The sequence below is a fragment of the Cannabis sativa genome, chromosome 5, assembly GCF_029168945.1.
Source record: "Cannabis sativa cultivar Pink pepper isolate KNU-18-1 chromosome 5, ASM2916894v1, whole genome shotgun sequence".
Taxonomy (NCBI): Eukaryota; Viridiplantae; Streptophyta; class Magnoliopsida; order Rosales; family Cannabaceae; genus Cannabis; species Cannabis sativa.
The window spans coordinates 8,272,232-8,294,756 of NC_083605.1; the positions used below are offsets into that span (position 1 = coordinate 8,272,232).

General features: G+C 30.3%; 1 protein-coding gene and 1 long non-coding RNA gene across 2 annotated transcripts; one reads left to right on the forward strand and one right to left on the reverse strand.

The window, feature by feature from the left end:
* Positions 1-9,053: 9,053 nt before the first annotated feature.
* Positions 9,054-12,924, forward strand: LOC133037791 (uncharacterized). The gene is made up of 3 exons (XR_009687788.1): positions 9,054-9,570; positions 9,749-9,824; positions 12,829-12,924. It is a non-coding gene; the product is annotated as an uncharacterized LOC133037791 (long non-coding RNA).
* Positions 12,925-15,095: 2,171 nt separating this feature from the next.
* LOC115715992 (uncharacterized) lies at positions 15,096-17,782 on the reverse strand. The gene is made up of 3 exons (XM_030644678.2): positions 16,608-17,782; positions 16,394-16,507; positions 15,096-16,300 (listed from the first exon to the last, which is right to left on the reverse strand). Exons 1-3 carry the CDS (start codon positions 17,381-17,383, stop codon positions 15,805-15,807), a joined length of 1,386 nt encoding a protein of 461 aa, XP_030500538.2. The 5' UTR covers positions 17,384-17,782; the 3' UTR covers positions 15,096-15,804.
* Between the last annotated feature and the right edge of the window lie 4,743 nt (positions 17,783-22,525).

A 22,525-nucleotide genomic window follows, 5' to 3' on the forward strand; every position in this document is an offset into this window, starting at 1 on the left:
CGAGAGTAGTTTCCACGACCACCACCTGTATTGTTCTGGTTCGAATGATAGTTGTCTTGATTGGAATGATAGTTGTTGTTACCACGACCACGGTTACTTGAGTTAGGTCAATTTTCAAGATTTGCACTCGGAGAAACAGGGGGTGACCAGATTTTTTGTTGTTACTATTGAGGCTTAGATTTTGGAGACGCTCCATGTTGTTATAAAATGCAAGCAAGATTCCCTTCAATCTTTGCCATGTAGTCAAAGCACGAGTCTCAATTTGCAGCACAATGGGTAAATACTCAAAATCCAAACCAGATGTTACATTGGATATGAGCTGGTTTTCTGGGTAAGCTGCTAAGGCTAGTGAATCTGACCAACTTTTATTCTGCTTCAAACACTCTTACATCGATATACGAGTTGTCTGAATCAGTGTTCGAGTCTCATTCATTTTAGACTTTGAGTGAGCTCTATACAGATTCTCAAGAGCTTTCCGCAATGCAATAGCTGATTCACATCTAATTACTTCAGTTGTTATTCCCTCAGTCGTTGAACTATAGAACCAACCCATCAAAAGCTGGTCACTCACAATCAAATGTTCATATTCTAGATTGATGGTTACTCCAAAACCTGGTTCACCTTCTGTTGCAGCTGGAGCAGGGACAAACTCATGAGGACAGAGTCAAGTACCATTCACGAAACCATCAAGGAGATGGCCTCTGATTAAAGCCAACACCATAATTTTCCAGAGCACATAATTGTTTTGATCAAGTTTCAAAGGAAATGGTTGATTGAGGGTATTGAACGGTTGTGTATAGTTAGGCGGGGATAGAACTGATGGGCTTGCAACACCTACTGTAGTTGTGGTGGTGCCTTGGGGAGTCTGAGATTGAGACGAGATGCGTACAAACCTTTTCCTGCTCTGATGTTAAGTAAAGGTTTTAGACAAATTACAATGATGAAAAATTTAGCTCAAAGGTGGCTGAGAGAAACATTATCTATTTATACTCTGAGAGAAGATTATAAAAACCAATGGACAAGAGGCAGGTGGCCCTAATGTTGGTAAAGGGGAGACCACCAAAACAGAATGAGATTGTACAAAAATAAATGTAACTAACTCAATTACAATTAGTGTAAGCATCATTAACTAATACTAACCAGGATATCATTCTTAATAAGAAGTGTACCGATCAATTAACCTACGAAACCTACTTTCTTTTCATATATTCTCTTTTAGTTGCATTATTTTAATTTTTATTACATAAATAAGTAATGTAACCGGGACTCACATATATAATTATATTATAATTATCCATTTGACTAATTTAAGCTAACTTAAATCGAGCTTATTAACACTAAATATACAATTATTAGCTCTATATATATTCATATTCTCAAAATTTATCATTTGACTATTATTTATGCTTATATTCTGTCTGTAGACTCTTATGTTATTTTAGCGTTAATGATGAATGCACATTTGTACATTCATTCTAAGTTATTTATCAGATGAATTATTATTTATTTCTTATGTTATGTATATATTTGATGTGTTTTTTATAGTTGTGCAATTTTAAGCTTTAAACACGAAAATACTATGAATTTGGTGTATAAAAAAGATAATCGAGATATATGTCAAAATCGGAAAACAAACCTTGATCGAAAGAAGCCGATCAACCCAAACCAACCTAGTAGGTTCGTAGTCGTTATGGTCATTCAGCATCTGTTACAATATATATGATACGTCATATATGGGATCTAATTCTAAAGTTGGTAATCAAGCCAACTAGAAACAAAATCAATAAGCAGCAACATACACTGCTTCACTAGAAGTTGTTGACAATGAAGCTTGGTTTGTGGATAGTGGAGCTAGCAATCATGTGACTGAAAATGAGAACAATATGATGCAAAAACATGACTATGGTGTTAAGGAAAAATTGATTATAAGTGATGGTAATCAACTAAATATTTCTCATCTTGGTACTGGAAAGTTGAACACTAACATTATGTCTAGAACACTACTACTTAATGATATATTGCTAGTTCCTAAAATTGCTAATAACTTGCTTAGTGTATCGAGTTTAACTTCAGATAATGATGTATTTGTAGAGTTTCACCTTGATTGTTTTTTTGTAAAGGACAAAATCACAAAGAAAGTGTTGCTAGAAGGAGTGCTTAGAGATGGTCTCTACCAGTTCAACTCATCACTCAACAACTTTAGTTGTAGTAAAAAACAACCTCAATATTTCTTTGGTGTTTCAAGTCTGTCAAAATCAAGAGTTGCTTAGGCAGCCAATTTTCAAGTTTCTAAGAAAGATGTTTGGCATAGGCGTCTAGGCCATTGATCCTCTAGAATACTCAAGCTTGTTTGTAATTCTAAAAATGTAAAAATTCTCAAAAATGAAATAGAAAATTTTTGTGAAGCTTGTCAATTTGGCAATACTTTTTAAATTGTCTACCTATAGAGCTTCCAAAGTGCTTGAATTGATCCATACTAACCTATAAGGACCTGCCCCAATTGCATCTAATACAAACTTCAAGTTTTACATACATTTTATTGATGATTTTAGTGGATACACATGTCTATACCCCTTGAAACACAAATCAGATGCACTCAATGCTTTCATTGATTTTAAAGCCTTGTTGAAAATCAATTTGAAACTAAAATCAAAAGTATTAAATGTGATTAGGGTGGTGAATATCAAATTTTTGAAAATCTTGTCAGAACCAATGACATTCATTTTCAGCACTCTTGTCCACACACTTCAGCTCAAAATAGAAGAACTAAAAGGAAGCACAGACACAGTGGAAATGGGACTAACACTTCTTGCTCAAGCCAGTATGCCACTCAAATACAGGGTTGATGCATTTCAAACCTCGGTGTACCTTTTAAACAGACTTCCAACACTTATTCTTAATTAAAAATCTCCATTTGAAACAGTATACTACAAAAAATCAGATTACAAACAACTTAAAACCTTTTGAAGCTGCCTGTTATCCTTGCATAAGACCTTATCAAAATTATAAATTTAAATTTCATTCACTAAGGTGTGTCAATTTGGGATATATTGATTCTCACAGAGGCTATAAATGTTTGAGCATAACAGGTAGGATCTATATATCTCGAAATATTATCTTTAATGAAACTAAATTTCCTTTTCAAATTGGTTTTCTGAAAACTCTTGCACCTGAAAAACAACTTGTTATTCAAAATGAATCATGGGATCTGAACTCCCAAACATACATTTCAAACCTTTCATTACAGTAAAACAAAACATTATCACTCGAGTACCATCACAAGCATCTCTTGTCTCATCTCTAGTAGCAACATCTTCTCAACATCAGGTTAGTAACTCTAATTCAACTTGCTCAGCATTTGATGCTCTTGATCATGGTGTTATTCTTCCTGAAGCAGCCACCAATCTGCGATACAATAATGAGGATCAAGCTTCACAGGAACCTTCAGTTGAAAATGTTCCAGAATCTAATAGAAGTGATCCTGATGCAGCAACAATAGGATTTATAACTGATGTTGTACATGCCAGTAAAATGCCTTCTCATCCTATGATTACCACAACAAGAGCTGGAATTTTTAAACCAAAAACTTATCTCTATAAAGCAAGATGGACACCAGTATGTGAAGAACCAAGCAGTGTTGCAGAAGCTCTAAAGCACAGTGGTTGGAACAGAGCAATGGGTGATGAGATTAAAGCTCTAAAGGCCAACAAAACTTACACTCTTGTTCCTATATGTGATAATTATAATTTATTTGGCTGTAAATGGGTACTTAGAGTGAAAAAGAAATGTTAATGGTTCATTCCAGATGTTCAAGGCATGATTAGTGGTAAAAGGTTTTCATCAAAGAGCAAGCTTAGGTTATGGGGAAACATTCAGTCTAGTGGTTAAGGTATCTACTGTGAGGATTATGATGAGCATTACAATCTCTGAAAATTGGGACATTAGACAACTAGACATAAATAATACCTTCTTAAATGACCATCTAGAGGAGGATATATACATGTGTCAACCCGAAGGAATTGAGGGTCCACAAAAGCCAGACCATGTGTGCAAATTGTATAAGTCATTGTATGGACCAAAGCAATCTCCAAGAGCTTGGTTTGACAATTTAAAGAATCCCTACTGAAATGGAATTTTCAAAATTTTCAAAGTTGATACATCTCTCCTCTTTTACATCAGAAACAATATTATCATCCTTGTGTTATTTGTGTGGATTATATTATTGTAACAGGTAACAACAATCAAAGATTAAGTGAGATTGTTCAGCAACTAAAAAACACTTCACTCTCAAAGACCTTGGTGCCCTCCACTTCTTCCTTGCCATTGAAGTGACAAGAGATGAAACAGGCTTGTACCCCACTCAAACTAAATATATTGAAGATCTTTAAGGAGGAACAACTTGCAACATCCGAAGCCTTGTCTAACTCTTACGGTTGCTCGATAATCTTTGTCTATTACTAATGAAAAGGAAATGGATAACCTAATAATTTATAGAAGCCTAATTGGAGCACTTCAATACATGTGTCACACATGGCCTGATATCAGTTATTCGATAAACTTTCTCAATCAATTTCTTAAAGATCCAACAACCACACATTGGAATGCAGCCATGAGAATCTTAAGGTACCTTATGGGAACCGACATAAGGTATTCACATATGTTGCAATGATAGAATGAACATTACTGGCTATTCAGATGCAGATTGGGTTAACAACATTAATGATAGAAAGTCTGTAAGGGTTATTGTATTTATCTTGGTGATACATTTATGTCTTGGTCATCCAAGAAACAAGTTGTTTCTAGATCCAACACTCAATCAGAATACAGAGCACTTGCTCATGTTAGTTCAGCGATAACTTGGATAGAATCTTTACTCAGAGAACTCATGTTTTCTCAACCTGAAAAACCAATCACCTAGTGTGACAATATGAGTGCAAGTGCTCTTGTCTCCAATCCTATTTACCATGCTCGCACAAAACACATCGAGCTAGATATTATTGGGGATTATTTTACCAGGATTTAGATAATTACTACCATGTATGTTGTTTAACATCCTCAACATGAATTTCTAAAACAATAGAATTTAAACACATATAAAGTTCAAGAAACCTTACATTGATTGCAGCAGAATTAAATGACTCCTTCCACTCAGATCTCTAACCCTTGTTCCTTTCTATCGCAGAGTATTATCAAGATCTGAGCTTGATTCTCCTTCTGGTGTTGGATTCTTCATAGTCTTACACACTATGATTGAGTACTAACTTGCTATGTGTGGGCATGTACTCAATCACTAAGAGGGACAAAATTTGAAGAAGAAAATAGGGAGAAGGATTCGAAAATTAGAGAGAGAAAGAGAAGACTCAAATTTGACTGAAAGGCTAATGATTCTAAGCTGTCAGTTTTGAGTCTATCACTATCTATTTATAGGATTCCTTCTAAGTTTAGATTTGAATTATTTGGAATTAAAAAAATTGATAAATAAATGGCTAAATTGAGCTTAAGTGGCCGACCATTGGGATGTGGGTCCACCAATTACAATTTTATTATTTTACTCAATTATTTATCATATTCTTTCACAAATGCCATATTTTTCAATTCAACCACTTAAATGTCAAAACTATTTATTTAATAATTTAAAATTAATTATCAAATAAAATTGCCATTTAATATATTTATTAATTAGACTTAATAAAGTCTCTTAATTAACAAATAAACCCTAAAACCTCTTTTTTCATAAGCCCTAGCTTAGTGAAAATTCATAAATAAGACATAATCTAATTTGGAATTATAATTGATTAATTAAAATTCATTAACTGAGTCTTACAAGCAGTATTGTCTCAACTAGTATGGGGACCATGAGCTTATATAACCGAGCTTCTAATAAGCAGATCTAGAATTTACCAAGTAAATTCCCTAACTTATTAATTTCTCCTTGTACCACTATAGATTTGGAATTACACTCTCAATTATATAGAACACTCTATATGTTCCACGATATAGATACGCTATAAAATTTTACCATCGTTCTAATCCCAATAATCAAAGATCCTCTATAGATGATTTACATCAAGTAGGGATAAATTTACCGATTCACCCCTCAATGTATTTTATCCTTAAAATACTTAACTTCCTATAAATGATATTTCAATAAACTAATATAAAAACTGAAATAAGAGTTCTTCCATTTATCTCTATTAAGCTAAGCTCGAATCATTTCACTTCTGTGTCCAGATAGAAGCTATAGATTCCATATCTATGATTACCACTCCCACTCACTTATACTATCATGTTTCCAAGCTGTACGTGCTAGCCAAATCAAATGGTAGGCTTTGACTAATAACTCTAAGAACACAAATAATACTCTTGAGATCGAACCTAACCATTAGGGTTGTACAAAAAAATTTGTAAGCCGCCCAAACCGATAATCCGCCTGAACCGAACCGAAAAAACTGATAAAAATTACAAATCGAAATAACCCGAAAAAATTACAACCCGCCCAATCTGGTTATTGGGCGGGTTAAAAATAGGTTCAACCCGCCCAATTAAACCGAATAACCCGACCAACCCGACTTTGACTTTTATTTTTTATTGTTTACTTTTTAGTTTGTTAATTCTATTTTTGGCATATTTAATTGACAAAAATATTTTATTAATTATTGTATATTTCGGCTGGTATGTTTTAATATAGTTTCCATATTTTGTGTATCTAAACTTGGAAGGAAAGTTGTCTAGCTTTCCTATTTTTGGAAAAAAGGTAAAAATGGTAAGTTTGGTTTCCCATTTCTTTTTTATCTAACCAGCTGGTATATTCTGATCTTGTGTGAGTTTCTCATTTTCTTAGATCAAATTTCTTGAAGAGAAAACTTGAGTTAAGCTTTCCTTTTCTATAAAAGGAAAGTTGTACTTACTGCCCACGATTCTGTAGGTACAGAAACGGAAATTCCTGGACTGATTGAAGAATTATTTTAGGGAAGTTTCTAGTGGGCTGGGGTCTTGTTCAGACCGTTTGTAAGCTATCAATAAGATGTCTATTCATTATAAATACATCTTATAGCACTTATCTCTTTCATTCATTTTCATATTAAGGAAAGAGTGTCTTTGTTATGTAGAGAAGAGCTGTTCGACTCTTACTCTGTTTATTTGTAGTTTGTATTGTCTTGAGTCTGTATTCAAGTCTACAACGAAGAAGAACATCAGTGCACCTTCGGGAGAAAGTATTCACAAGCTTTCGGGAGATTGCTTTTGAAGTCTTGCATCAGGAGGATACAAGCACACCTTCGGGAGAAGGGTTTTTACAAGCTTTCGGGAGATTACTTTTAAAGTCTTACATCGGGATGATACAAGCACACAACCTTCGGGAGATGGTTGTATAGGCTTTCGGGAGATAGCCTTTAAGCCTTGAATCGGGAGGATTCAAGCACTCTTTAAGGTGATCGAAGGGAGTTCGAGCTTTTGGAGTTTTATCAAGATTCGGTTAGCAGGTAGAATACATCAAGCTTGCGGCATACAATAAGAGGGAGTCTATTTATGCATAAGTCAATTACTTTGTATTTTTGATACCGATCTAATGAATCTTATCTCTGGGCGTGGCCCCGTGGACTAGTAACAATCTGAAAGGATTGTTGAAACCACGTACAAAAATCTTGTGTGTTTGTACTTTTATGCACTGTTTGTTTTTCTGGGTTTCTCTAGAGTTATAGAGTTGCATTCTGTAACTACGGAAAAACTGTTTTCAGTGCCAGTTTCATTATTCCGCATTTAATTAATCACTTAATTAAATAATTAAACTGGGAATATTAAAATACGGAATTTCATAGTTTTTATTATATATAACATAAATGATTAAATATATAATAATATAAAATTATATACTTAATTTTTAGTTTCAAAGTCATATATATTGTATTGTGCTTTGGTTAAAATTGATATTTTTAATTTATCTTTTTTTTTTTTTGAAGGATTTAATTTATCTTTTTAATTTTTGTTGACTTTGAAACAAAAATAAAAAAAAATTGGCCGGTTTGGGCGGGTCAATTTACAATTTTTTTTTTAAAATTGGGCGGGTTGCACTTAAATTTTAGTAACCCAAACTTTAGATTGGGTTAGAAAATATATAAGATAAACCGTCCAAACTGACCGATGTACAGCCCTACTAACCATGTTAGGGTTAATTAGATCTTTTGATCTAAGATCAACCAGTGATATTGACTTAGAAAGATACAACGGTAAGATTATAATATTTTTTATTAAGATCAATATCGATCCCAGTCCAATGTATACTCCATATATCCGATACTAGCATACTTTGCCAATATCTTGAAAAGAACATAATACTTATTCAATGTGTAATTAAGCTTTATCGCTGACTATCACTTCAGTGTAAATCCAGTGTACTGATGAATCATGAGGCATTATCTTTTGAAGCATATAATCACAATTACCTTCTACTGTGTTGACATCACTGTAATTGTGAATAACAATATATGTTTTGGATTTAACAAAAATTGTATATATTAAACCATAAACATGAAAACTACATGTAAACATAAATGACTTCTAATCTTATATTAATAACAAATAAGATTGTATTAGAATGAGTTTTATTTAGGACATAAAATCCCAATCGATATACACTTTGTTTGTGGCAAGGTCCTCAACAAGGAGTTGGAGGTTCAATACATACCCTCAACAAACCAAATTGTTATAACTGTATGACAAAAGGATTGTCTCATTCAAGATTCCAGTACTTAATCTCCAAACTTGGTGTGAAAACCTCACCCTCTCGTTTGAGAGGTGGTGTTGAGAATGATACCTTATTTAATATTAGTTAATGGTGCTTATACTAATTGTATTTGAGTTAGTTACATTTATTTTTGTGCAATCTCAACCTCTTTTGGTGGTCTCCCCTTTATCAACATTAGAGTCACCTATCTCTTGTCCATTGGTTGTAATCCTCTTTGAGACTATAAATAGAAAATGTTTCTCTCAACCAGCTTTAAGTTGAATTTTTCATATGCGATTATTTGCTTAAAACATTTACACTTTGGATGGTAAGCTTCGTAGGTTAATTGATTTTTTTTTTTTTTAGGATCATAGGTTAATTAATTGGTATACTTCTGATGTTGGTAACTCATAACCTTTAAATATATAAATAAAGTAAATAATATATTTACTAGAATTTTTTTATATAAAAAATCATGATTTATCCGTTACAATTATTTTCCTTTTAGAAAGAGTAAAAATAAGAGCAAAATACGCGTCAACGCATAAAAGTGCTTTGAAAAAAGAAGTAATAAATATTTTTCTCTTGTACCTCGATATTTCCGTCGAAACGGTATAAAATGTACTCCAACTCGTGACATTTACATATAGAAAAAGAAAAGTAGAAAGTAAGTTTTTCCTCGATATTTCCGTCGAAGCATATATAAAATATGCATGACTGTTGGAAGAAAAAAGAAAAAATAAATAAAGATAAATGAGTAGTAGAAAGCTTTGTAGCTATAAGTGTTTTCTTTTTTCTATGTTGATGATGAGGGAATTGCCAAAATGTTATGGATACAGCTAAATGAGGTATAAAATAGTTTAATTTTTTATGTTGATTATAGTAAATTTACTTTCATTAATTTGTTTGAGCCTCTGAAATTATATAATTTTCATGTTTTATAGTATCTATTTGGACAAATTAAGTTTCCTATTCACTTGAATCTTTAAAAGGCAATAACATCTAACTTTTCAACATGATTATCAGGTTATTGTGGCGTTCACCGAAAATTATGGTTTCACAATCAAATATCAATCTAGTGAAGCAAAGAATATTTAAGAAGGTATAAGAAATTTTCATATATTTCCCATTGATGAATATTTGAATATATTGAAATTAGCTTCATGTTTATTTTTCAGTTTTCTTTTTTATTTCTGCTTTTTCTTTCACGCTTTGATATTGTATTGTGTTCATAATTATATTATTATTTTTAAGGATATATATGAGAATATCGATTAATTAAAGGGATGTTCCAAAGAAAAAATATATGATTTTTTTTTTGAGGAAACGAAAAAAATATATCAATTAAAAGGGATAATTTTTTAAAAAAAAATTAACAAAAGCATTTCAAAATCGAATTTTTTTATAGATATTTTTACCCATTTTTTTTTACTAATTTTTTTTAATTGTATTACATTTTTTTTTCATGTAATAAGGAGAATTAATAAACAACGAAAAATAAGTGTCCGTACTTCTATAAGAAGAAATTAAAATCCATAAAATTATTAAAACGATTATAGATTGTATTTTTTGTCATTTTTGCCCGTCTTTGTATACTATGAGCTTAACCAAAGGGGATCACTTTCTAATGATTCTAGTTTAAGTTATTGTTTGATGTTGGTAACTTTCTCCCCTTGTCAGTCATCACTTTTATTTATTTATTTTTAAAGACTCAATTGCTAAACCCTCGATTAAATAATAATAACAATAATAACTTTCAAAAATCTCCCAAAATTAATGGTTTCATATATTTTCCACTATTATTATTATCTTCTAAGTAATTGTAAAATTAATAATAAAAATTAACATTAAAAAATAATAAATATTAACATTAAAAAATCAATGTGTTGTAAGACTAAAAGTTTAGAAAAATAAATATTATTCCTTTCAAAACAAAAAAAACAAAAAAACAAAAACAAAAGAAAAATAAATATTATAAAATGTAAACTACGAATATAAATGACCATGAATTAGATTTCTTAATTCTTTCAAAAAATAAATAAACAAATAAATAAAATAGATTTCTTAAATGTCATTCCATGATTTCATTAATTTATTAATTAAGAATATCTCTACATTTTATTTTAGTGCAATGGTCACAAATTAAATAATTCAAAGGTCCCCTGGTGAATCAAACTCAAATTAAAACCTATTGTATGTATGTTTGGATGATTTGAATTCATTCTAAATATGGATTCATATAATTTTCTTAATGCAAATATCAGAGTTCTCTCATCTTGCTTGATATTGTGTTGTGTTCAAAAAATGGAATAATTAGTTTGTTTAGGCTATATATGTTTGATAGTTTGATTTTAGGGGTTTTTTTTATTTTTACACTTCAAAGTAGTTTTTTTTTTGTATTTTTACGAAATTCTACGGAGAAACCACTGCAACTAGCGCTGCAACTTAAATCGCAACAAAAAATCGTATAGAAACCCCTATTGCAACTAGCGCTGCAACCACTTTAGAAACCCAGACCGTAAATTTTAAAAAAAAAATTAAAAAAACAGTATATAGGGTAATTCCCCGAAAAAAAATAAAGAAAATGTAGGAAAAAAGTTGTACAAAACAGAAAAAATCAATTTCTTATTTTGGTATTGAAATTCAAAACCAAAATTATATTGGAAAAATAATTGATTTAATAAAATTTCCCATAAAATTAATTTTAAGGGATACACAAGTGCATGTGTTTGTGGGGATTATGAGATTGAATCTCAAGTTGTATAACTCTAATATAAGACGCTTTAATAAATAAAATAAAAAATTCATACCATTATACATTTTCTACAATTTTCTTATTTTTTTTTTCACTAATAAATTTTAACTTCTAAATATAACTTTAGTAATAACTAATAAATAATGAAAACAAAAAACTAATTTGTGACAGAGAGCTTATTATTATAAGAAAGAAAAATGGAATAATTAGTTTGTTTAGAGATAGATAAAGTCATCATTTCCTTATAATGAAATATGACATATAATTATACGAAAGATAAGATAATTTAACAACTTGCATATTTTATCACATATCACTAATTGAATATGCTAAGCACATTTTGGATTACCCACATTTATGAATGCTCCAATTATTAATTAATTTTAATTTCTAAGTTGTCCAAATAAAAAATACAAAAAAATATATTAATAATGTATTTTAATATCGAGTCTTATATATTTTAATTTAATAAATAATATAAAAAATTATTAAATAATTATAGAATAATATTACACATCTTTAAATACCAAATAGTAATGTTAAAATAAATAACAAGCTAACACCATTAAATTATAATATTCCTCGTTCAAACTAAAACATTTTTGATTAAAAAAAACAATTTATTACCAAATGATAATTTATCTGTTATAAAAATATTTGACCAACTCTTACATCGATGAATAAAAAATATTTGACCTTAGAAGAAAGAAAGGGCTCACCTCATTCTATTTTGAGCAATTTGCGGCGAAACCCCCTTATGTTTTGATTTTTATACACTTAACCCCCTTATTTTTATTTTTGGTGGCAAAACCCCCTTATGTTTTAATTTTTATACACTTAACCCCTTTATCTTTTTTTTGGTGGCAAAACCCCCTTATGTTTTAATTTTTATACACTTAACCCCTCTATCTTTTGTTTTGGTGGCAAAACCCTTCAGTTTACTTTTCTTTGTAAATTTAAAGTTTTAGTTAAATATTACCGTTAAATACTAACTGGATTACTACTGTATCTACTTCGAGGTTTTACCGTTACATATACAAAGGTGTATACAGTGGTCATCCAGTTGATATTTAACGGTAATATTTAACTGGCGTGTCAAATTTGCAAAGAAAAATAAACATAAGGGGGTTTTGCCACCAAAAAAAAGATAAGGGGGTTAAGTGTATAAAAATTAAAACATAAGGGGGTTTTGCCACAAAAAAAAAGATAAAGGGGTTAAGTGTATAAAAATTAAAACATAAGGGGGTTTCGCCACCAAAAATAAAGATAAGGGGTTAAGTGTATAAAAATCAAAACATAAGGGGGTTTCGCCGCAAATTGCTCTTCTATTTTTGTTTTTCTCGTGATAAAGGCGACTGAAGCGGAGCCGGTCACGCTCTCTCTCTGACAACCGACAACTGTCATGCTCCCACTTGATTATCCCAAACATATTATTATTATTATTATTTAATTAAAAACTTATGGGTTTCACTGTTTCGCACCCCACAATAGTTTTTGTGTTACTTTATTTTTATTTGTTGACGTGGAATGCTTAGCTGGAATTTTTCAGAGAGCCAGCCGTAAATCACATCAAAAGACCACGTAATTATATTCACTTATTATTGAGTCATTGAATTTGAAACTCAAATCAACTCGAAATTTTAGGATAAAATGTCCTAAAATATTAATGCTATATATCACATTTAATTGTCAGATTATTTATATAATAATAATAATAATAATAATAATAAAGTGTCTAAAGTTAAATAAGATAGATGGAAAAACAAATAAATAATATTGGAGTCATTTTTATTTTTTGGCCATCCTTTATGGGTGATATTGTGATAATATGCAAGACACTGTTCCACGTGGGAAAAAACAAATATATTGTGTGGCAGTTCATGGTGATCGATGTTAAATACGTGTCATCTTATATGTATATATTTGACAAAAGTGTCACCTTATATATTTTTCTTTAAAACAATAAAAAAAAAATTAAATTTCATTATAATGTCATGTTATGCAATTTGTTTGTAGCATGTAGAGAACTCCAATCTTCCTTTATTTCTTTTTTGAAAGGGAGCAACTCCAATTTTTTAATAAAAGCAAAACATAATATATATATATATATTTATATATACGTACATATTTCTTTTGTTTCTTAATTATATATAGTTATATACATAAATATTTCTATATAGGAGATAATCTAACATTGTTTATTATAAGGTTTTAATAATAGTGCCAAATAATTACAAAGATGACACTTTATAAATAATTAATTATTTTTTATAATAATTATAAAATAAATAAAAATATATGACTGAATCACTTAAATATATATCAATAATAGTATAATACATCATGATAATAATAATATTTCCATAATATCATTTAGCATTTTACATACACCCTGTCTAAAATTTATTGTGATTGCAATTTGCAATCTTTTCCCATATTATTGAAGTTTCAAAAGCTCTTTTAATAAAATACATCATTTTTAAGGAATCATCCACAAAATTCTCTAACACATAATAGATTTTAATAGCTAACTACTATCCTAATCTTCATAAGTAGCTACACACGTTTAATTCATAAAACTTATTTTATTATTACTTTTGTTTTTGTTATTTTCTTCTAAACGTTTTTTATTTCTTCAAACTAGTGTGCTATATAAAATTTTGATATAAAAGAAAAAAAAAAACAAATACATTTTGATGATGCATTTTGGAGAGTAGATAAACTTTTGGGAGTGAAAAAAAAATCATTGTGTGTAATGTATAAATTATTCTTAAAACTTTACGATAATTAATATTAATTAAACGGCATAAATACTTAAGTTTAACTCCATTTTTAGCGGTTATAATACTTAAATTATAATTTTTGAACCTTTGTTGGTACCAGACTATTAAATGTTAAGTAAATTACCACGTCCCGATTCCTGATTGGTCCAAGTCATTAAAGTTTTATTTTTTTTAAAAAAAATTAATTTAAATATACCAATAAGAAAATGACACGTGGATAATGACTTAATATTTAACGGTTAGAGTTCTAAAAATATAACTTAGGTATTATTACTGCTAAAAATTAAACTTAGGTATTTATTTATTAAACTTAAATATTTATGCCACAAATTACTCTATTAATTAATAAAAGTAAACAATTAATGTTTTTTTTTCTAATTTAATGTGTTCATAAATTAGATATAACAAAAGTACTCTCAAATTTGAAAAAGAAAATAAAATTTAGTTAGATACATGCATCATTTGTTTTCCTACAAAGGATTATTTTCCTTAAAAAATACAGATAAACAATATTAATTATCACATTTCCTTAAAAATATAGAAATAATTAACATGATGTAATTCATATATTGATTATTGAACAAAAAGTTTTTTTTATTTTTTATCAAATTAATACTAATTAATTATGCGATGTAATATCATTCTTTTTTATACTAATTTTCGGTAGAGTATTATTCGAATATAAAAATTGTTTATTTCAAATTTGCTGGTGAAATTAATATTTTTCTTTAAATTGTGAACATCTTTAAAAATAACTTTCCATAGTAGTTTCACTAAATAAATGAGACTTACCCGAATTGCTTTTTTTCTTTTTAAATCCTAATTAATTTATTAGAATATTTACTAATTTAAACATCATTAATTATAATATATAATTATGTGATTTAACTACTATTAGAACAACATTTATGTAATATTAAAATTTATATAATGTAAACATATCTTTTTATGAATATATATAAAGAAATAAGAGATGAATGCCGTGCCACCTAATTAATCACCTTGTGTTGTTATTATTTTATTCATTTATATTTTATCCCACACTACACTATAAACTCTACAAATAATGACTTGGAATTTTTACTATCTCTAATGGTGGTGATTATGAAAAAGATATTATTATTTTAGGATTTAGAAAATTAAAGAAGTCAAAATTGGACTGTTCACTATTCCATGCTGCTGTCATCATGAGGAAGAGATTTCATCACCACCAATACCATAAAACTTACTAAAACTAATAATAATATCAAAAGATTTTTCTTTAATTCAAAGTTTTTTTTTTCCTCTTTTCAAAACTATACACATGATTAAAAAAAAGGCCAAATATATGTATTCTATTCTGTTTAACTAAAATTAAAAATAGGAAAAAAAAAAAAACCCAAATGTTAATGTGGGTGGAAGAAGTAAAGAGATTCTTTTTCTATATCTTTCTATACAATCTTAGAATCCCACCTCTCTTTCTAAAGATTAAAAAGTAAAAGAAAAGACCCTATTGGTTGGAACGACCCGCTAGGCTACGGTTGCTCCGACGATATTACCGGAAATCAGCATGCAGCACCAGGTGTGGTGCATCCAAATTCCTTAAGGCCCAAGAAAAAGTCATCATCAGCTAAGCTCATGTTAGGGATGAGAACACCCTCGTCTTCGTCTTCATGATCTTCATTTAATGCATCAATATCCATCATCAATTCCTCCTCCTCCATTGAAATGACATCGCTTTGTTTCTGATCATCACTTTCTCTTTCTTCTGGTAGTATTACTAGTGTCTTCGCAGCTGGGTCTTGTTCATTTTGCGGGGCCGGAGAGAGTTTCGGGGTAGTGGTCGACGGAGACTGATCAGAATTTTTTGTGATTGGAGTAACGTTTGGTGGAGGAGATAGTTTATTACGAGTACTTCCGGCGAGTGAGTTCCGGTGAGTTGGACGAGGGTGAGTGTGGTCTCCGGTGTAAGTGATGATGAAAGATTCTGGGTCGTTGTTGTTTCGCTCAACTTGTTTTCTCGCCGCACAACCTTTTGAGCTACTGCAACGGTAGTAGTTCCTAACCGAAGAAACACATGAAATTTACTCGAGAAACAATCAGAAAAAAAAAACATTGAAGACAATAAAAATAATAATAATAATTAGTATATACCTCGGAAATGGAGAACCTTTGATGGGCTTTTGCCCGTATTTACGCCAAGCCCATACATCAGTGGAGAGATTATCAGCCGTTACATGGCACACCGTTTTCTTCTGTTGATTCTTCCTGTTAATTAAAGAAAACAATAATGGGTTTTGTAGAATTTAAAGTTCATCATGCAAAGTTAATAAAAAAATAAAAATTAAACCAATAATCACTGTAAAACCTTTTCCTCGATCTGGGCATCGAAGACATGGGTATGGTGGGCAATTGAAATGGAGCCAAAGGTAAAGTAACAGTAGGAGTGGTGATGGTGGTCTTGTTGTTGACCTGATGATGATGATGATGGCGATCAGGCGTTCGAGGCAGTAGTACAGGAACTTGATGATGATTTCGGTCTAGTTCATGCAATTGGTACTGTCGTCGTCCACGGTGTACTCCACCATAACCAGAAATGTAGGGTTGTCGGGGCATGAATCGAGGCCCAACAACGACGTCGTTTGAAGTCCCAAAATGATGATTCTTCTGCTGTTGCTGGTGGTGGTGTTGTTGATGTCGTTCTTGGTAGTGTAGCAGCTGGTGTTGTTGTCCACTAGATCCTCCAAAATCAGAAATGGGGGAATTTGGAATAATACCCTGAGCAAAATTAGTGGTGGTGCCCGTTATAGTGGTGGGGTTATGATAATTATTATTATTATTATTTGAGATAAAAGGTATGTAGAATTGTTGCAATTCTTCGAAAGTGTTTGTAGTTCTGGGCTCAGGCTGCTCAGTCACCAGGTTAGGAAACGAAAACGGGTCGTTTTCTTCCTCAAATGTCAACGAAGCCAAGCAAGACAAAGTGTCCACAGACGAAGACGACGTCGTTTGGCCACTACCTTGCATTGAGTCCATCATTGTGGTGGTGGTGACTGAGGCTGAGTCTGAAACAGCCCAAGACGACGTCGTTGTGGTCGATTTACAACTACGAACCACTGCGTACAGATCCCAATCTTCTGCCATTTCAACCGATCTTTTAGGGGGTTTTTTGGGTTTATAGAATTGCCTAGAAATTCTCGCCTAAACTAGAACTGATTTCTCTTGTCTATATGTCTCTCTCTATTTTTTTTTTCTACTGTTTTCTTTGCCGATTTGAATTTCAAGTTGGGTTATGAGAAGAATGGATACAAAGGACGGCGCTGACTTTTTTTTTTTTTTTGGTGTGTGTGAATAAAATCACACCAAAAAAAAAACCCAAATGAAAGAGAGAAAGAGATTGTGGTGAGAGGAAATGGTGGAGCACTGACTTGGTAAATTGTTAATTATTTATACTAAAATTAAACAATTTTTTTTTATTTAATTTAAAAAGAAAGTAAAAGTTATTTGTAATTTTCTTTATTATTTTAATGTATAAATAGAAAGTGAAGGGCCGTTTTTTTTTTTAATTTATAATAGGAAATTATTTTATGAGCATTGCTATTAGGCACTAGTGGTGCCTAACACCTTCTCAACATGTCACGTTGCGATTGGCTAGCGATACTCCCTAAAAACTATTATATTAAAGAGTAATTTGCGGCAAAACTCCCCAACTATCAATTTACTTGCAAAAAACCATTCAACCTCATATTTTTGTGGGAAAATCCTCCTAAGTACTATTCAATTTACATTTTTAAGGTGTCGTCTGTCCAGCCTTGTTAAGTCCTAATTTTTCCCACGTGGCAATGACAGGTCACTAAAAAATTATCCTATGTGGCCATATTTTACAAAATAAAAATAAAAACTTTAAGAGTAATTTGCGGCAAAAACCTCCCAACTATCAATTTACTTGCAAAAAATAATCCAAAAAACTTTAAGGTTGGATGATTTTTTGCAAGTAAATTGATAGTTGGGGGAGTTTTGCCGCAAATTACTCTTAAATTTTTATTTTGTAAAATATGGCCACGTAGGATAATTTTTTAGTGACCTATCATTGCCACGTGGACAAAATTAGGACTTAACAAGGCTGGACAGACGACACCTTAAAAATGTAAATAGAACAGTACTTTGGAGAGTTTTCCCACCAAAATATGAGGTTGGATCGTTTTTTGCAAGTAAATTGATAGTTGAGGGGGTTTTGCCGCAAATTACTTTATATTAAACTATGTGGGACCCAATACTTAGTTGGACCAATAGTGATACTGACACATAAGAAGCTGCTAGGCACCACTGGTGCCCTTTAGCATTTCTCTTATTTTATGTACTAAATTTTTAACTTTATTTTTTAAATTTACAGTTTGAGTTGCTCTGGTAGTTTTAATGTGAGTTGCTATATGAATTTTAGCTGTGATTTAAGTTGTTCTGTTCTTTGCTATGTGAGTTGCTATGTGAATTTCCGTAAAAATGTAAAAAAAAAATTATTTTAAAGTGTAAAAATGAAAAAACTTCTTTTATATTTATGTTTATATAGGGGAGTTCTATTTGTATTTATAAATAAGTATACTCCAATATTTAATAAAGTTAAGCTTAAAATAATTTTTAAAAATTACTTTTTTTTTAATTTTTTTTCACGTTATTTTGTGTTAATTTCAATAATTATTTTAGTTAGATATATATTTTTTAAATTTTAATAAAAAACTTTCATATAATTTTATGTTATAACATTTAAAATATAATTTATTTTTATTTGATAAGTATATTTTTTAAGAATATAAATTTGAAGAAAAAAATTACAAAAAAAATGAACATAATTAAATATATTTTGTGAAAAATAAAAATTATTGAAACTCGGTCTACTTATAAATTTTTGGCTGCCAATAACCCATATTTGAAAAAATCTATAGTACTCCTAGGGCTATTTGGTAGATAGTCTACATATGTACACCTAGGGTCATTGGTGGGCTAGGCTCGCGCCTAGGGTCCACTTATTTTAAGGGCCAAAATAAAAAAAAAGGGAAACTCACAAAAATACTGACTTTTGGCCCAATCTTTACAAAAATACTGCCACATGTCAGAAATTACTTTTATACTGTCTTGGCTATTTTTTTTTTCTTTTATACTGTAAACACCAAAAAAAAAATGAGGCATCCATCTTCCACACCTACGGATAGAACCACCACATGAACACCATAACAATCGGAAAACAACCATTAATTCTGGTGAGATTGAGAAAAAAAAAAGTGAAATTGACGTCAAATAAATAATCATGGCAAAACAACTGTAAAACAACACTAAAACAAATCAAACAAAAGAAAGGAAAATATGATTAAAAAAACTAAAAAATGTTCTACACAACCTCAATACCCATTGCAATAGCAGTTATATTTGCAAACCCAATCTTAAAAAATTAGAACAAAAAAACTACTAAAATAACACAAATACAAATGTAAAACAATAAGCAGATATAACCACTTAGTAAAACATAAAAGAGCCACACACCTCAAAAAAAAATCTAGTGCGCTCGTCAAATGTATTTTTAAGAGAACAAAAATAAAAAAATAAGCACAAAATAACCATAGAGAAGGAATAAGAAATATATTTTATAGTCTCCATCTTCCACACCCACAGATAGAACCATCACAGCACCACGAGAACACCCAGAAAACAATCATTAATTCAAGCAAGATGGAGCAAGAGTTAAAAAAAAATAAATTATGAAAAATAACCGTGTACAATACTAAAACAAACAAAAAAATAAACTAAAAAATAAACACACTATACTGTAATATGAAACTTATAAAAATTTACAGTAAAAAAGTAAAAAATATTGTCTGGCAGTATTTTTATAAAAAAAATGGCAATAGTCAGTATACCATGTAAATTTCCTAAAAAAATAATTATTTATCTTTATAGTAAGGGTTAATTTTTTTATTTATTTATAGCCCATTTCAACTCAGAGTGGACCTTACTTAAGGTATTTAGTTTTTGTATTAATTATATAGATTGTATTTATTAAAGATAACATGTGAATTTTAAGAAAATTGTGAATAATAAAATATTTAAATTTTATTTTAAGTACCATAAATTATTTAAAATTTTATAAAAAATTATAAATAACTCTAAATAATTATAACAAGTAATAAAAAAAATTAAACTAAAAATTTTCCCAAAATAGTCAAGTAGATATAAGCCTACCGCGCACTAGAATAGAGAAGAGAGAGACTTTGTTCTAGGGGGAACCCACAACCCTTTTGCTTTGCCTTTAGCATTGACTTTGAGAAATTGTCAAACCGGGACCCCATAAAATTCTTGTAAAAGTGACCTATCAATATTTGTAATAATAAATTAAAATAAAAATTAGAAAAATAATATTGTAATGGAGATGTGATTGAGTCATGGTGGAAATTACTATTGTAGGTTTTGGGTCACGCTATTTATACAATACGTGACCCAAGCTCATTGTCATGGTCATTGTGGTACTTTGGCGCAGTATGTCTTACTAATGGCCTACATTCCATCTCAAGTGTCTCCAACAACCCTCTCCTCCGCGAGTGGGCCTTATCACACATAATAATACAATTTTATTTTTAACGGTGCTCTTTTAAAAATGTCATTCGTCACTTGCCAACATCTATTATATATTATTATTATTATTAATATTATTAACCAATAATGAAGTATCTTTCTTAAACTTTTTTATTATTTAAAAAAAAAAAGAAACTTATTAGAGACATTTCGAAGTTATTCTTTGCTATATATGAGTTCAATTCTTAATTAAGATGAAAATAATAATAATAAAAAAAAACTATATATGGGTCGGGTCGGGTCGGGTCTCTGTTTGAGGCAGAAGTCAATGTCTGAATTGTACGCGCTTTTAGAGTACAGTACGATCTTACTGTGGGGCCCACTCATATCCATTAGGAGCAGCCTGTTTATATAATATTTTTTTTAATTCTTTTTTGCAAAAAAGAGAAGAGAAAGTAATTCGATGGAAAAGCACTTCCTATGGCACGCTGCACCCGAATGGCTTAGGGCTTTTAGAGATTGTGCCATGTGTAAATTAAACCGAAAACAATCCTGACCGTCAAAATGTCATGGGCTTGGGAACGTAGCCAAACATCACCCCTTCTACCTGATTTGGTGGGTCCCACATTACCCCTAATATAGGGACAAAAAGGGAAGAAAGAAATTTTGGTGCTCGAATTGTCCCATGTATAAAAATTGGTTGATGAATCTGTAGCCGTTTATTTGATGAATCTTTTTGACAATTTTAACGGTGATTGATTAGGTTAGTGAGAGTGTAAAGTAAAAGTTCCGTTACTTAAATCGAAAAAGATCGTGTACACGCAAGACCATGCTGACAATGGTACACCGTTTAAAAGACGACATTTAGCCAAGTGGCGGCTGCGTCAGCACGTGCCAATCAACACGTGAGATTTTTGTTACTTAGAAAGCATCAATTTTTTCATAAAACCTGTTGTTTTTTGTTTTGTTTCCTCAAAAGAAAAAAAAAAAGGAAAACAAAACTTGTCCTGTTTCTAAATAGAGGTAAAGTCTGTTGAAATATAAGTATTTATTAAATGAAAGTATACAAATAAATTAAAGAACACTGACCTTTGTTTTGGATTTTTTTCTCATAATAATAAATGAAAAGTTCAGTTTAATTGACGAAGAGTATTTATTTGTTCTTGGTTTTTTGTTCTTCAATGTTTTTCTTCTTTCTTTCTTTTCTTTTTTTAAAAAAAAGAAAGAAAGTAAAACAAAACACTCAAGATATAAGTTTTAGGTGATAATGTATTTATTGTATTGTAATTTGTGTTCGATATTCACAATTGATGAGCACTTGGTATTTTTTTTTTTTTTTTTTTGAGTTAAAGTGTAAAGTTTTATTCAAACACTTTCAAATTCATTACAATAATCAACTCAGATAAACATTATCGCCGATTAAAAATACAATCGACAAAAACAAGACTTTCTACAGTTATTAACGAAGAAATTCTATTTCAAGTAAATTTCTATGAGCACTTGGTATTTGGTAAGCATATCTGGTAAAAGTTTATTCTATCTTTCAAGAATTGACTGTTACATGTACATAAATATATATATTTTACATAAATTCTGATTCTTTAAAGAGATTGAAAATGCTTAAGTAAATGGTTTCTATTTGGTAAAAGTAAAATAAACAAAAACAATATTCTTACTGTGTAAATTAATAGATTGAATTGTATACAGACATACAGTGATAACAAT

Coding starts and splice junctions, on each gene's coding strand:
- LOC115715992 (XM_030644678.2), bottom strand. CDS start 17,383: ATGGCAGAAGATTGGGATCTGTACGCAGTGGTTCGTAGTTGTAAATCG. Junction 16,508..16,607: donor ATGCCCAGATCGAGGAAAAG/GTTTTACAGTGA, acceptor TTTAATTAACAG/GAAGAATCAACAGAAGAAAA. Junction 16,301..16,393: donor AAAGGTTCTCCATTTCCGAG/GTATATACTAAT, acceptor TTCTTCGGTTAG/GAACTACTACCGTTGCAGTA.